Here is a 14,351-nt window from a genome sequence, read left to right as displayed (position 1 = left end):
GAACCCACTGGTTCAACAGCAGCCTTCTCTTGAACAGGAATGAACACAGACAGGGAGAGAAGACCAACAAAAGGCTTACAAAAATGACAACTACGTCTGATATGCCCAGAGAGACAGTGACTTACCTTTTCAAGTGGACAATGGGTACTGTCTCGGAGAAAGGGAAGGAGGTTTGGCCGGTCATACTCGGCATACAGACTGATCTGTTTTTCATGGTAGCGTTGTCCCTTATGATGGTCTCTCTTGAAGAGCTTATGCAAATACTAAAAGAAACAAGATATTCATGATATCAGAATAAGAATAAAATGGCTGGTTAACTTTACTACTTTCAGTTGTTAACACCTTCCATGAAGGTTAGGAGACACAGCAAGAATAACTTGAGGAATGGGGAGTAGAACACCATTTCGGGAGTAGATTCTGAAACCCTCCTAGAAGGTTCATGGTTGGACTGGCTGCCACTGACAGCTATGTGAATTGAGACAAGTTCCTCCTCATTCTGTGACTTGGGGTCTTCACTGGTTCAAAGCAATTACCATTTGTGTATCACCCAGAACCAAGCCCGGTGTGCGCTAAGCACAAGCATTAGTGATGGTAAATCTTAAAGTCATCATCTGCTTGCTGCAGAAATCACATGCCCGGGTAGCAGTTTGAGATGATAACAATTCTATTCTCGGGGTTAGGCAGATGGCTCAGTGCTTAGGAGCATTGCTACTCTTGTAGAAGACCCAGGTTGGATTTCTAACACCCACATGGCAGCTTACACCTGTCCACAACTCCAGTTACAGGGGATGTGCCACCCTCTTTGGGCCTCCCATGCACACCAACAAGCCTGCAGTGCACTTACATACATGCAAGCCCAACAACACTCTTACACATAAAATTAAAATAAGTCTTTTTAAAAATTGTCTTCTTACATGAAAAGGCACAGGGCCACAACATGACTTTTCTAAAAAACACCCTGTAGCAGGAAGGAGCTAAATTAATCCTTACACACTCCATATATTAATTTTTAGAGAACTAACATAATCCTTTTGGAATTAAGTAGTACCTGTACTGATGGCATCAGAAAACAAAAATAATAAAAAAGAGAACAGTTGCTTCATACAGCTGGATTCTAAAAATAATGGTTTCCACTTTCTACTTACTGAAAAGATTGAGTTCATTATGTAACACCCAAAAATGGATACTCACACAGTGCTAATGTTAAATACAAACACAAACCTATAACCCCCAGAGGGAGGACGCCACAATTACACTAACCACAGAAAGTAATTCAGAACATGAGTGTTTATAACCTGGTAAACAGGTTCATAATAGACAAAGAACCTCAGTGTTCCTGAAGCTGTGAGGTAACTGCTGCATATCAACCAAGACCAACACATGAACTTCAAGAGGCATCCCTTGGGCTGTTCACAGTTCTTTGCGGCAAGGAGACATGGAACAGCAAAACTGAGCTCATCTGCTGGGCTAAATCTGATTACGAGTGCTGACAGGTAGCCTGCAGGGGAGTCTGGATATGGCCAGGACATGGTACTTTGCCTGAAGAGGTGTTTTCCTGTCACACCGGATGCAGGCACTACACTGCCGGGTGGTAGGAGGACTGCTTTAGTGGGGTACCTGACACCCTTTCACTGGCTCACTGCCACACAGCAACGCTGTCCTGTTTTATTATAGCTTAGCACATCAGAAATTGTTGCTCTATAAACAAAATTTTAAGATGGCTAGCAGAAGGGAGGCTTGCTTGGGTAAGCAGATAATCTTAAGATTTTGTGGTAATGAAAACTATGGTAATGGTATCTGCATTAAATGCTGAGCAATAAACAAAACCACAATATATCCAGATTTTATTTCTATCCATGAATCCTCACCAGCTTCAGCACAGAAGATGGCTTTAGAATAGAATACTCCACTTCCAGAGAAAAGACCATCCCTACTGGGATGATCCCCTCGGCCTCTCAAGCCTTTTCTTCTCTACATTTTAAAAGCATATAGAAAATACTATCTTGTGCTGGTTGTTTTTTGTCAACTTAAAACAACCTAGACATATGTGGGAGTAAGGAACTTTAATAATTGAAAAACAAAAATGCCACCATAAGATTGGCCTGTGGGCAGGTCTGTAGGGCATTTTCTTGATTAATGATTGATGTTAAAGGGCTTCACCCACTGTGCCACTCCTGGGGTAGTCTTGGAGTATATAAGAAAGCAGACTGAGCAAATTATGAGGGGCAAGCTGTAAACAGTCCTCCTTCTTGGCTTCTGCTTCTGTTCCTGCTCTGAAGTTCCTGCTTGCATGCCTGCCTTGACCTCCTTCAGTGATCCAATGTGACTTGAATGTTGTAAGATGAAATCAACCATTTCCTCACCAAGCTGGTTTGGGTAATGACGTGTGGTCACAGCAATAGAAAGCAAGTTAAGACACTACTCCTGTTTTACTCCCTGAATGACATGATACATGGAACCAAAGGAGCCCCTAAGGAAATCTAGACACCACCCTTCATAACACCCCCCCCAAACCTATACAGAACAGGCAGGTTTAGCTACAGTGTGGGTGAGGGGAAAATGATAAATCTGTTCTTTGGTCACTCTATGGTCTTGAACACAGAATAACGGGACTTGGTATCTATAGTGTACTACTGGTTTGTGCTATGACTTATGACATGATTATATGTAATAGCAGCTATAGAGGAAAGCATTCACTCCCAGGCATAGGATGGTAGAGAACAGAAAAACAATATATTTACAGTCCCAATTCAGTTGAAGTCAAGCTTCAACTGCCTGTCCTATGATTAATTCCTAGCCACAAAGTCACAACAAGTGTTACATTCTAGTACTTCCTGCACACCGTCTGTGGTCAAAGCTGCAGTGTGAACAGGGTTCGCTAAGCAAAGTTCTCTGCATGCGCACTCCCCTACCAATGCACAGGCGCTGTCTGCTGCTGAATTAAAAGGGCAAAGAAGACTGATGCTCACCACATGCTGAAATTCTGGTCTGTCTTCTAATTCTTCTACCACTTTTTTAATCTGAGGAAAAATATGAAATAAAATGCAGTTATGAGGAGACAACACATTGACAATTCCCTGATACACTGTGTTGTAGGCACAGTGTTGCAGACACTCGTCTAGCACCATGTGCTATGGTTTGAATGTGCCTTGCTCCCCACCAAAACTTGAGTCGATGCTTGATGCCTAAGGTGATCCTATCACTAAAAAGTGGCAAAACTCTTTAAACAGAAGGGTTTAGTGGGAGGTGGCTGATTACCATATAAAGGGACTAAACTGGGCTATGAGAGGGTCAGGTTGTATGAGATAAGATAGCTAGAAAAGAGCGAGGAGCCTGGCCACTTCCAGACACCTTGCATCCGCCTTCTTTCTTCCAGGGTGCACCCGACCTCCCACATGGCTTATCCTGTCTTCTGCTGTGCAACATCCCACACTGACTTGCCACTCTGCCAGCAAAAAGCCATCACCAAATGCAGCCTCTTGATCTTGGACCAGACAATAAGACAAAGTAACCTCTTTCCTCTAAAGCATGCTTAGTCTGTGGTGCATTGTTAGCAACAGAGAATGGGTCTATTACATATAAAAAGACTCACTGAAATTTTATCTTCGTTGTCCAAAAGCATGTCAACAGCTTTCTGAAATACAAACACAGACATAGTCACTTGTCTGCTACACAAGAACACTAAACAAAATGCAGTACCACAGTTACAGGTCAAGTGTTTATTTCTTACATTTAGAAGCACTGAGCTTCATGTTGTAAAAAGTCTTTTGTTAAACTATGAATATGTGTCACACTGATGGGTTTAATAAAAGCTGAATAGCCAATAGCTAGGCAGGATTTTCAAGGCAGAGAGAATGCTGGGAAGAAGAAAGGAATCACCAGCCAGATGTAGAGGGAGCAAGACATACAGGAGGTAAAAACAGGACACTGATCCCCTAAAGTGGAGTTAGAGATAGTTGTGAACTTCCATGTGGGTTTTGGGAAATAAATGTGGGCCCTCTCAAGGGCAGTGAATACTCCTAACCACTAACCTGTCTCCAGTTGCATTCTCCTGCAGTCTTTACTATTTTTTCCATCTACTGATTTGGGGTTTGGCTTGTACTTATTTTTCTAGGACCCTGGAATGAATCATTAAGTTATTTACTTGAGATCTCTGGTGTCTTTAATATAAGCTCCTATTCATACAAATTTCCCTCTTCGAACTACTTTCATTGTATTTCCCCTGAACTGATACCTGTGTTTTTATTTTCATTTGATTCTAGGGCATTCATTTTCCTTCCTGATATCAGTGGTACTCTACTCATTATTCAATAATGTGTTCTTTAATCTTCACAAGCTTGCATAGTTTCTGTATTTTTTATTGATGTCTAGTTTTATTCCACTGTGATCAGAAAGAATAAATTGCTTCAATTTCCTTGAATCTGTTAAGACTTGCTTATGCAATAAAATGTGGTTTGATCTAGAAAGTTCCACAAGTGCCGAGAATATTCTATAGTACAGGAGTGGAAATTCTATAGATTTCCAAGAAGTCCCTTTCTCTATGTCACTTATCCCTTGCCTCAGTTTTAAACATTTTGTCAAGATGAACTGTTTATTCATAAATGTGAGACATGGAAGTCACCCACTACTACCATGCCTGTCAAACTGTGCCTCTGCATCCAGTACTGTTTCATACAGCAATGCTCAGTGCACAGATGCTCAAAACTGTTAGATCCCCCAATGGACTTTCCCGAATATGAAGCAGTTTTATTTCTTCTAATTTTTGTTCAAAGTTTACTTTGTTAGACATTAGAATAGCGCCACCTACCTGTTTTCTACATTCTATTTGCGTGGAATACCTTTTCCTATTTGTCTTTGCACCTAAGGTATACTTTTTTACAGACAAGAACTAGATAGGTACTGTTTTAATACGACATTCTAGCTTTTCTCTTCAAAAAAAATTTTTATTACTTAGTTTTGTTTCCAAGGGTATGTGGTCAAGCATAGGGATGTGTATAGGTCAGAAGATAACTTTCAGGACTTGCTCCTTTACTTCTATCATGTGGTCCCCAGAACTCAGAGTCGGGCTGGGTGGGAAGGTTTGGTGGGAAGTAGCTTTCAGAATGGCAACTACTAAAATAACATGCATTATGAGTCAGAGGGTTCTTAGCATGGCCAGTATATGGTCAAGTACATGATTCACTTGGACAAGTAGCCACTGATGAAACCTTTGAATAGTTAGTAGTTAATATGTAGAAATAAGAAACACATTACCTCTGCATCAAAATCCATTAACAAAACTATTTTATCCTTGATGGAGCTGAAAAGATTATGCTTGTGTATCAGCTGGAAAACATCTTTATGTCTTAACGTTAAGTATATTTCCAGAGCATTTCCATAATTTTTGTCATATGTGTACCTGGCAATAAAAAAATAATATCCATTAACAGTTATAATTAAAATGCAGAGATTATGTTTCATAATATTAAAGATTGAAATGGTTGTTCAAAGAAAAGAGTTAACTTTACTATAGGAAGCATTCGCTGAGATTTAAAAACACCTGGTTCTTATGTATTCTTTCTTAGAACCCTGCCTTTTCTCTCACCGAATCTGCAAAAATGCATACTATCCAAGTAATAACTGCCCCCTTTTCTGGGCTCGGCCTTAAAGGTTTTCTAGAAATCTATATTCCAAACAGTGAACTTATGGTCCAGAATGAAGGAGATAGTCCTCTTAAATAAAAGAAGAATCAGTCTGAATTCTTATAAACCGTGTTCCGCCTACAAATGAGATATATCCCAGTTCATCTGTAGGGGGGTTGGATAAAGCTGAGACTCATCTTTCCATGAAACAATGTTTCACACTACGTCTTTCATCCAGCTGAGGAGAGCCAGTTGGACAGAAAGCATCCTGCTGTTCACTAGTAACAGTGCTACAAATTCCAAGGGAAATCTAGGAAAGTGCTTCTGATAGAATACAATGAGTGCTCTAACTTAGAATGTTACAATCATGACTTCATCTGTGACAAGTCTATGTGGTCCTGATGTCCAGGCCATCATGGGTCCTTTTGTCAGACTTTGACAAAGGTGAGCGAGGGAAATCTAGGGTTTGTGGGTGCTGAGGAAGGGGTGCAACAGGCCTTCCTTCTTGGATTGCCTATGGTATACCATTCGGTACCCTACACTGAAGCTTCTTGAGGGTCTTTATCTCTTTGTCTCAGACATGGCAGAGAGTCAGATGGAAGTGCCCAACAAGAGAAATATTCATCATACATTTCTTGCCGGGCCCATCTTTCAAGTTTAAAAGTATCCCTACTACAAAGTGTGGCCTGTGATTACACAGACAGACTGTCATTCAGAAAGAGCACAGGCTTGCAGACTGAAAAATAACAGAGTCCAGAGCCTGGCTCACTGGAGAGCCTGAGGGACTCTGGCGCCTTCCATCTCCTCACCAGGGCCCGCCCACTCCACTACTCTGGAAACCACATTATAACACAGCTTCACACAGTCATGTTTTAGTTACTCAATTGAGATTTAGAGGTGTCCAATAAAGAGTGATATAGGAAAATGAAAAGGCGCCCTCCCCATTCTGAGACTGCAAGAACCAAAACATACTCACAATTCTGCCAATGTTTTTAGTAAAGTCTTGTTCTGACTGTCCTTCTTCAGGTGGTCTCGAACTGCTTGAACTATCACGGAATTGTTATACAGATCTCCAGGCCACTCTCTGATCAATGTGGCAAAGCCCTAACCAAAAGAGAACAGCAGAAAGACATCGCATAGCGTGATACTGTGATGGTCGCATCTGGGTTTGAATCCACAGTCTCTTGCTCTTTCCCCAGTGCACAGAAACTTAGTGAGTCACAAGAGCTCCTTCAGAGGGGTCCAGTCCCCTCTCTATGAGGAAGGAATGCTAAGCCACCTCTGGCTTTTCCCACCTATCTATTAGGCATCATACCCATGCAATGAAGTTTCCATAAATGCCCAATAAATATGCCAAGGTTCAGAAAGTTTCCTGACTGGCAAAAAGGAAGAAAAGAAAGCTGCAAAGCTGACACTCCAGACAAGTGGCTCCCCGGCCCTGAGGACAGATGCGGATGGGTCTCATTATGTTCCCCAGACTCACAATCTCCTGCCTCAGCTTTCCAAGTAATTGACTACACATGTACAGTACTAAGCTTAGGGTTTTTTTTCATTTGTTTTTGTTTTTAGCAACCTACTCTATTAGCAGCACAGAATTTTTCAAGGAATAATTTTGGCAAACGGTTCCTATGGAATACTGCTGCTTGATTCATTACATGAGCACTTAAAATTAAACCTAAAGATGAGAAAAATGAGAAAAATTAAACTATATAAATGATTTCTATAATTTAATGACAATAAAATTATTCTAATTTTCTCAAAGTATTGGTGAGGCAGACATGACACTAACACTGGAAAAAGTCTCCAAGTCCACGAGTCAAAGCGGGTTCATTTCCTTCAGCCATAGCGAGACGTTTTCTAGACAGGACACGAACTGGTAGAATAATTTTGATGACATAATTTAAACCACGTTTATATCAAACCCTTATGACACTAACGTAAAAGGACAAAAAAGTCAAATTTCTAGATTTGTAACACACAGAGAGAACTATCAATGATCATGTATGCATTCCTTACCTCATAATCACTTTCCAAAAATTCATGCAAGATCATTTCATAGATGAGTGGTTTCAGGACTGGGTCCCCTCTTGGTAAATATGGACTAATTGCCTAGGGAAGAAGGAGAGAATCCCTTTAGGAATGGTACAACAACCGTATCCCAAACATGCAGACCACATAAAAGTATAGTTACAATCTTAAAAATGTAAGGTATCAGGACACGCTGGGACATTCAGAAAAGATTCAAATAAACTGTTACCTAACAGGAAGCTACAAAAGTGTGTGTGTGCGTGTGTGTGTGTGTGTGTGTGTGTGTATTTGTATGTGTGTAACAGAAGTACAAAAGTGATTTCATTAACCTTTATTCTTTTATTCTTGTTTAATTAATGAAAACCTAAATAATCAGAAGAATAGCTGCTATTTTATATTTCTTTTAACTTTCCTTATACTGGATGTAATACATCAATTAATACTTTAAAAATTCAATCATCTTATGAAGCAAGCTTGTCACAAATGTATGACAATGCCACATGAAGCCCATTTCTTTATAAGGTAACTTTAAAAAATTATATAAATTTTAACAGTGTATTCTTAATTTCAACAGAGTATTCAAAAAACTAACAGATGATGAAAACTTAAAAACACTTGAAAGGAATATAAAAATGACTGACTGGTATATCTGTTGTGCCCAGATGAAAAGATTATAACAAAATGGCAAAATTTCTCATCATCAGAGCTACAGACAAGTGTGTCATCTGTCTTCCTGCAGGTGACGGATTATCCAAGCACTGAGGATGAGCTCCGGGGTACAGCACCTGCCTAACATTTTTGAAGCCCTTGGTTCCAGAGGAACACAACAAAAGAAAAGATAAAAATGAAGAATACATTAACCCTTGAGTATATTTTTTAAATGCTATGCTGTAAAATCCATTAAAATTATGATTGCTCCCAAGTCACTAAAAGGAAGATGAAGACGCCTAAACAGAGCCCCTGACCTGCACAGGTAACAAGGCAGAGATGTGCGCACTTGACAGAAACTGAACATGAGCTTTACTTCTTTCAACCAACAACTGCTCTGTCTCAATCTTATTCCCATTTTACTACAATGCAAAAATTAAGGGTTAAGATAAAATAGCTTACTTTAAGCTGTCCAATTTCTTTAAATTTGTACACTTCATATTCCCAGAGGGCTGCATTTTTCCCAAGAATTTTCTGGCATTTTCTGGAAGGAAAAACATTTCAGGGAGAAATACAATATAAATAAAAATAAAGAGATTAAGTAGACATTTCCCCAGTGGTTTAGGTAAACCTCCCCAGAGCTTTGACGGGGTTCTATCTCTATTGTCAACAAACATGAAGGTGTCACCAGCACTCCTCTGACTGTACATGGAGTTCAAGACAATCATAAAAACTATATAAATACTACAGAAAAAGATAGGACTCCTTCAGAAGACTAGGGGTTCCCCCGACTTGATGTGTATAGAAAGCACTGCTAGTTTGGACTTTCTATAGGAAAACTCATTATAACACAAATGCCAACAACTTCCAGGTCAGCTTTAAAAAATGAGGTGAAAAAGCAGACTGTAGAAAATCAGATTCCCAGCCTCCCACATAATTTACAGGCTGAGTCCCAGTCTCAGGGGACTTAAGGCAGGTCTAACGGTGGCCTCACAGGCTTTTATTGTTTCCACTTAGCGACCACACTTCTGTGAGAAGCCACTGTCCCTGAACTATACGCAGATGGACTTTGTTCTAGATTTCTTCCAAAGCCATGTGTATCACAACTGGCCCTAGAAACTGGAGGGCACACAAAGTGAGGGCTGTGGGCAAGTCTGCCCACTCTGTACAGAGAAACGGAAGACAGGCCAACAGGGAGTCTGCCTGCCCACCGTGTGCTGTGCTATAGGAAGGGGGACTGGGGTCATGCAGTACGGGCTGACACTACACCCCTGCTAATCTGGACAGTCCTTTAATTCTGTGCTGATGGCTTGTGTCTTACACCAGACCTCTTCATACCTTTCTAGAAAGATATGAAAAAGTCAGTTGTAAAGAACCATTTCTATGTGCTGCTAGCATCGGTCATGAATAGCTGTGAGGATGCCGTTGTTATTACCGTGCAGCCATGTCGTAGTCCCCTCTCTCCACCAGGTGGTTTACATATGCCAACCCAATGTCCTACAGAAAGGCGAATGAAGGAAATTAATAATGCAACCGGAACAACTGAAGAGCTGCGTGTCAGTTTCTGAGCAGACAGGACTTGGGGTTCCTATGAGAACCACGGCCCAAGCCTGTCTGTATCTGTGTCATAACTTGGGTAATATTACACTTTAGTTCATTAAGATTTAATGCATTCATTTTTATATAAATTTTAATAATCAAAGTTTTAAAAATTGAACCTTGTTTCCATGTGAAATCTTCTAACCTATCCCACTCAGATATGCTCTGCAGAGAAAGTCTCTGATACTAGAAATAGCCTAAATTGTCACTGGATATAAAGGTTTGTTTTTCCAATGTCTTCTGTTAAATGTGATCTCTTCCAGAGGAAGTCTAAAGACATGCAGGAGAATTGGAGTGGCAGGGGATATGGATACAGACAGCTAAAAAATCAAGGGCATCTGAGGGGTAGTATGGAAACCTACTATAGTAGAAGCTTCCTAGCACATACATATATGAAGGTGATATAAAGAAATTTCCAATAATAGGGAGACAGAGCCCCAAATGAACATCTCTCATTACCAAATGAAGTTTCCAGTAATAGGAACGGGTTACACCTAATAGAGTTGTTGGCCAAAAGGGTGTCATGGGAACCCCAAATAACCTAGACTGTTGCCAAGTCCATACGCGGCTCTCCACAAACTGGCTGACGACAATACCTTCACAACTCATTGAACATGGAGACATGGAAACTGGTACCTACCTAGAGCCTTTATCCCTACTGGCTAGTGTTCTTGGTACCAGAAGGTACTCTGCACACTACCAAAGGAGAAATGTTACATCGACCCAGCTGCAAACCCTTCGATCTACAATGGTGTCCGGCCTGCAAGATGTGGTAGTATAGCAATGGCACAAAGCTAATGAGAGTAAACAAGCCACATATAATTTGAATTTAGGTCCATTCTATGCGATGGAACCATACCTGATGTTACTCAAGTGACCAAGAGCCTAAGACTAGATAGTCCAGGGATATACATAAAAGCAACATAAAGCCGGGCGGTGGTGGCGCACGCCTTTAATCCCAACACTCGGGGGGGGGGGGGGGGCAGAGGCAGACGGATCTCTGTGAGTTCGAGGCCAGCCTGGTCTACAAGAGCTAGTTCCAGGACAGGCTCCAAAGCCACAGAGAAACTCTGTCTCGAAAAACCAAAAAAAAAAAAAAAAAAAAAAAGCAACATAAATTACAAGAATGTAGATATAGAATGATCCCTATGACATACTGTTACACTCATAAACCAGTGCCTTGCATGTTCAACCATCACCAGAGAAGCTTCCTCCTGCCGCAGATGGGAACAAATACAGAGACCCACAGTCAGACAATATGCAGAGAGTGGAAGCTTGGAGCACTCAGCCCTACATGGAATGCCTCCATCAAACCCCTCTCCTCAGGGCTGGAGGAACCCTGCAGAAGAGAAGGGAAAATGAGTCAGCAGGAATAGAAGGCACCTTGGGAACAAGGCCTTCTAAACACAGCAGGACTGATGCGCTTATGAACTCAGAGACTGATGCAGAATGCACAGGAACTGCCAGGGTCTGTACCAGGTGGGGTCCTAGAGCTGAAAGGAGCAGCAGACACAAGCCCCCATATCTAATCCAGAAGAGATCTCCAATTGATGACCACTTGCAAACAAAAATTTTGTTCCCTCCAGAGAGAACAAAAAAGAGGAGTTTGTTAACTCCTTTCATGGGTAGACAGCATGCAAACAGCAGATGGCCAATGGGAAACAAACTTGGTGGCATCGTTGGAGGTTCCTTTCCTCACAGAACTCTGTCAAGGCTTTTTCTTAATTCCCTTTCATTTTTTCGTTTTAGGCCCTTTGTGCATATATCATGGCTTCCAGCTTTGTGGTTTAATGGGATTCCTGAGTGTGTGTATAACTGGGTCTCTGTATCAATATCCATTTCTCATGTCTTTCTTGTGTTCTTTTCCTTCTGTTTTTGTCCTATTTGTTTGTTATTATTTTATCTTTTTATATTATATTATATTTTATTATTATCTCTTAAATGCCTGTTTGTTTTCTAACAAGAGACAGAAAGGGAGTGGATCTGGATGGGAGGAGAAAGGAGGAGGAGCTGGGAGGAGTGTAGGGAAAGGAACCGTAACCACAATGCAGTATATGAGTAAAAATATTTTCTCAATAAAAAAATGAAATAAAGCAATAAAATTGGCTTAACTGGAAAAATATCATACTAAAGGGAAACAGGAGATGTCAGCTTAACACGAAGAGTGAAAATGAGCTCAGAAGGGCAAGGAAGCCAACCCGTGGCTAGAGGGGATGGAGAGAAGGAAGCTGTGCGGGTGCAGCGCATCCAAGTTGATTCACACATTCCACCTGGGGCGTGTGTCCACGGGATGGGAGGGCAGCTTTCACCCTCCACATGGCTCTCACTTCACCAAGAGCTTACATTTAATATACAGAACAAAACTTGGGTGCTAGCTTCTACCACTGAGTATACAACACTTCCTCCTGGACACCAGCATTATCGCTGCACGTCTTGAAAGGAGTAACACTACCTGCTCACTTTCACTCCCTATGCCACAATGAGAATAAGTAAAATAAACAAAACTATTTCATGTTACCAAACCCAAGGTATTATCACGAGCTGCTCAGTCAGCGATGGGAACATTTCTTTCCTTTCTTCTGAACACACTTCCCTCTCGGCCTCTGCTGCTGCTCCTCAGTTTGTCTTGTATGCATTATTCCTTAGATGGCTGCACTGCAGATCCTCTGTTCTCCAACACTGCCATGGGTGGCTTTCTCCAAACTTAGGAAGGCTGGTGTGTTTGCTCCTAACAGTACTCTACTAATTTTGACTCCACCAGTATGACTCTGTTTACACAGCTCTGGGCAGGCTGCATCTTCCTACACAAACCACGTGATCCTCATCCCAGCTGCTTCCCTCAGATCCTCTCTCCATTAGCCTGCCATGGTTAGACTAGCCTCATGGTTTGGAACATGAGCTTAAATTGTGTTCTGCATGTTTCAAAAACAGAACCAAGTTTTCAGTACATATGTCACTTCAAAATCAAATCTAGTTTTACCTATAAAGTAATTTAAAAAACTACCTATGTAGTTACTTTATTCAACTGTCCCACTCCTTTGGTCTCTGTACCTTCAATACACGGCACTAAACACTGCAAGGCTTTCTTCAGTTCTAAGAATTACTCTTCTCCTCAACCATGCCTAAAATAAAAGACCTCTAGCTTTCTTTTTTCTTCCCTTTATTTATTTATTGTTTTGCTTATACATTCTTTAGGAATTAATGGCTTGTGTGTGTATATATATATATTTTTTTTTTCTGTAAAATTTTCTAGTTTTACAGAAAATTTTGGGATGAACAAAATAATATAAGAAATTTGTGCTAAAACCCAACTAGCCATAAAAGGCTAAATTTCTACTATTCATTTGTAAACAAGGGTAACAGACTCAATGTTGTGTAAGGACAGGACTCTTCATATGTAGAGGATATGATTTTGTCAGGTCTTTGCCCACAAAATTCACCGTCACACTTAGCAGAGAAATAGGTTTCTAGCCATTGTACTTTTCCAAAGTTCAAAATGTAATAAAAATGTATTTGATTTCCTAGAATAGTCTCCATAACAAAAGCAATTGAATTTGTTATCAAGGCCACACCAAAGCAATCTAGTTTGAAGAGACCAGTCTTGGTACATTTTGTGATAATGTGATTTTACACCTGATTTAAAGAGTCTTCCACACATTCAATTGCAGAGCTTTGTATTCAAAGCGCATTGCTCAAATGCAGTTTCAAAATTTCCTAAAGCTACATCCTAGCAGGTGTCAAAGTCTCTTGTTTACAAGCAAAAACTGACTCAATCAAATGCCCTTCCAGGTAAAAGAATTAGTTCAAAACAAATTATGAACAGATACAAAGAACCTGTTCTTGTTCTTTTCAAATTACTCAGGTTCCTTAATAGTAAGAACAGTTAGATTCTAAGTAATGATGCTGCACTTACCAGAATCTTATGCCTTTTAATGTTCCTTTGGCTAATTTCAGCTGCCATCAAAGCTTCCTGTGTTTACACAAGCATCATGATAAGGGCCATTTAAAAAAGAAAAGGGGGAGAAAATGGAGTGAGTGGGAGAAAAGCAAGTGCAGTTATAAACTGTGTATTATGTTTTAACTTTTGAACTACTCAAATAAAACCACATTTTCCTGTGGCTTTTGCTTAAGGCACTGGAATTTTTAATGTTATGGCTGAATGAACTTCACTGAATTCAAAATAAAGATATTCAACCAAAATGAAGACTCTTTTCATTTTTACTTGAATTCATTCCCATATTAAGATGCTGGAATCACATCTCATACACAAATCAAAGTAAAAAAATTTCTTAGACTTCAAGCAAAAAAAAGGATAGCTGTCATTCTAAAATTGTATGAGCCAGACTGACAAAGGGCACTTTTCATTTATATTTCAATAAAAGCAAACAACTTATGTAAGCCTTCATGTCTACAGTTAAGCTTATGGAAATCACAATTATGTTTTTCTTTCAGAAC

The 14,351-nt window shown here is 40.3% G+C and overlaps 1 protein-coding gene across 1 annotated transcript in view; it reads right to left on the bottom strand.

Annotated features, from left to right (window-relative positions):
• The window catches only part of Vps41 (VPS41 subunit of HOPS complex), a 139,699-nt gene that overhangs the window by 18,102 nt on the left and 107,246 nt on the right, over nucleotides 1–14,351 (bottom strand). Inside the window, exons 14-22 of the mRNA XM_038333530.1 lie at nucleotides 13,810–13,866; nucleotides 9,733–9,794; nucleotides 8,760–8,841; nucleotides 7,638–7,730; nucleotides 6,598–6,725; nucleotides 5,254–5,398; nucleotides 3,593–3,634; nucleotides 2,970–3,020; nucleotides 126–263 (exon numbers count right to left, since the gene is read on the bottom strand). Coding sequence (XP_038189458.1) covers nucleotides 126–263; nucleotides 2,970–3,020; nucleotides 3,593–3,634; nucleotides 5,254–5,398; nucleotides 6,598–6,725; nucleotides 7,638–7,730; nucleotides 8,760–8,841; nucleotides 9,733–9,794; nucleotides 13,810–13,866 — 798 coding nt within the window. The remainder of the gene's footprint in view (nucleotides 1–125; nucleotides 264–2,969; nucleotides 3,021–3,592; nucleotides 3,635–5,253; nucleotides 5,399–6,597; nucleotides 6,726–7,637; nucleotides 7,731–8,759; nucleotides 8,842–9,732; nucleotides 9,795–13,809; nucleotides 13,867–14,351) is intronic.

Source organism: Arvicola amphibius, chromosome 6 (assembly GCF_903992535.2).
Source record: "Arvicola amphibius chromosome 6, mArvAmp1.2, whole genome shotgun sequence".
Classification (NCBI taxonomy): Eukaryota; Metazoa; Chordata; class Mammalia; order Rodentia; family Cricetidae; genus Arvicola; species Arvicola amphibius.
The sequence above is the reverse complement of the archived record's forward strand: the minus strand, read 5'-3'. Positions and strand labels throughout refer to the sequence as shown.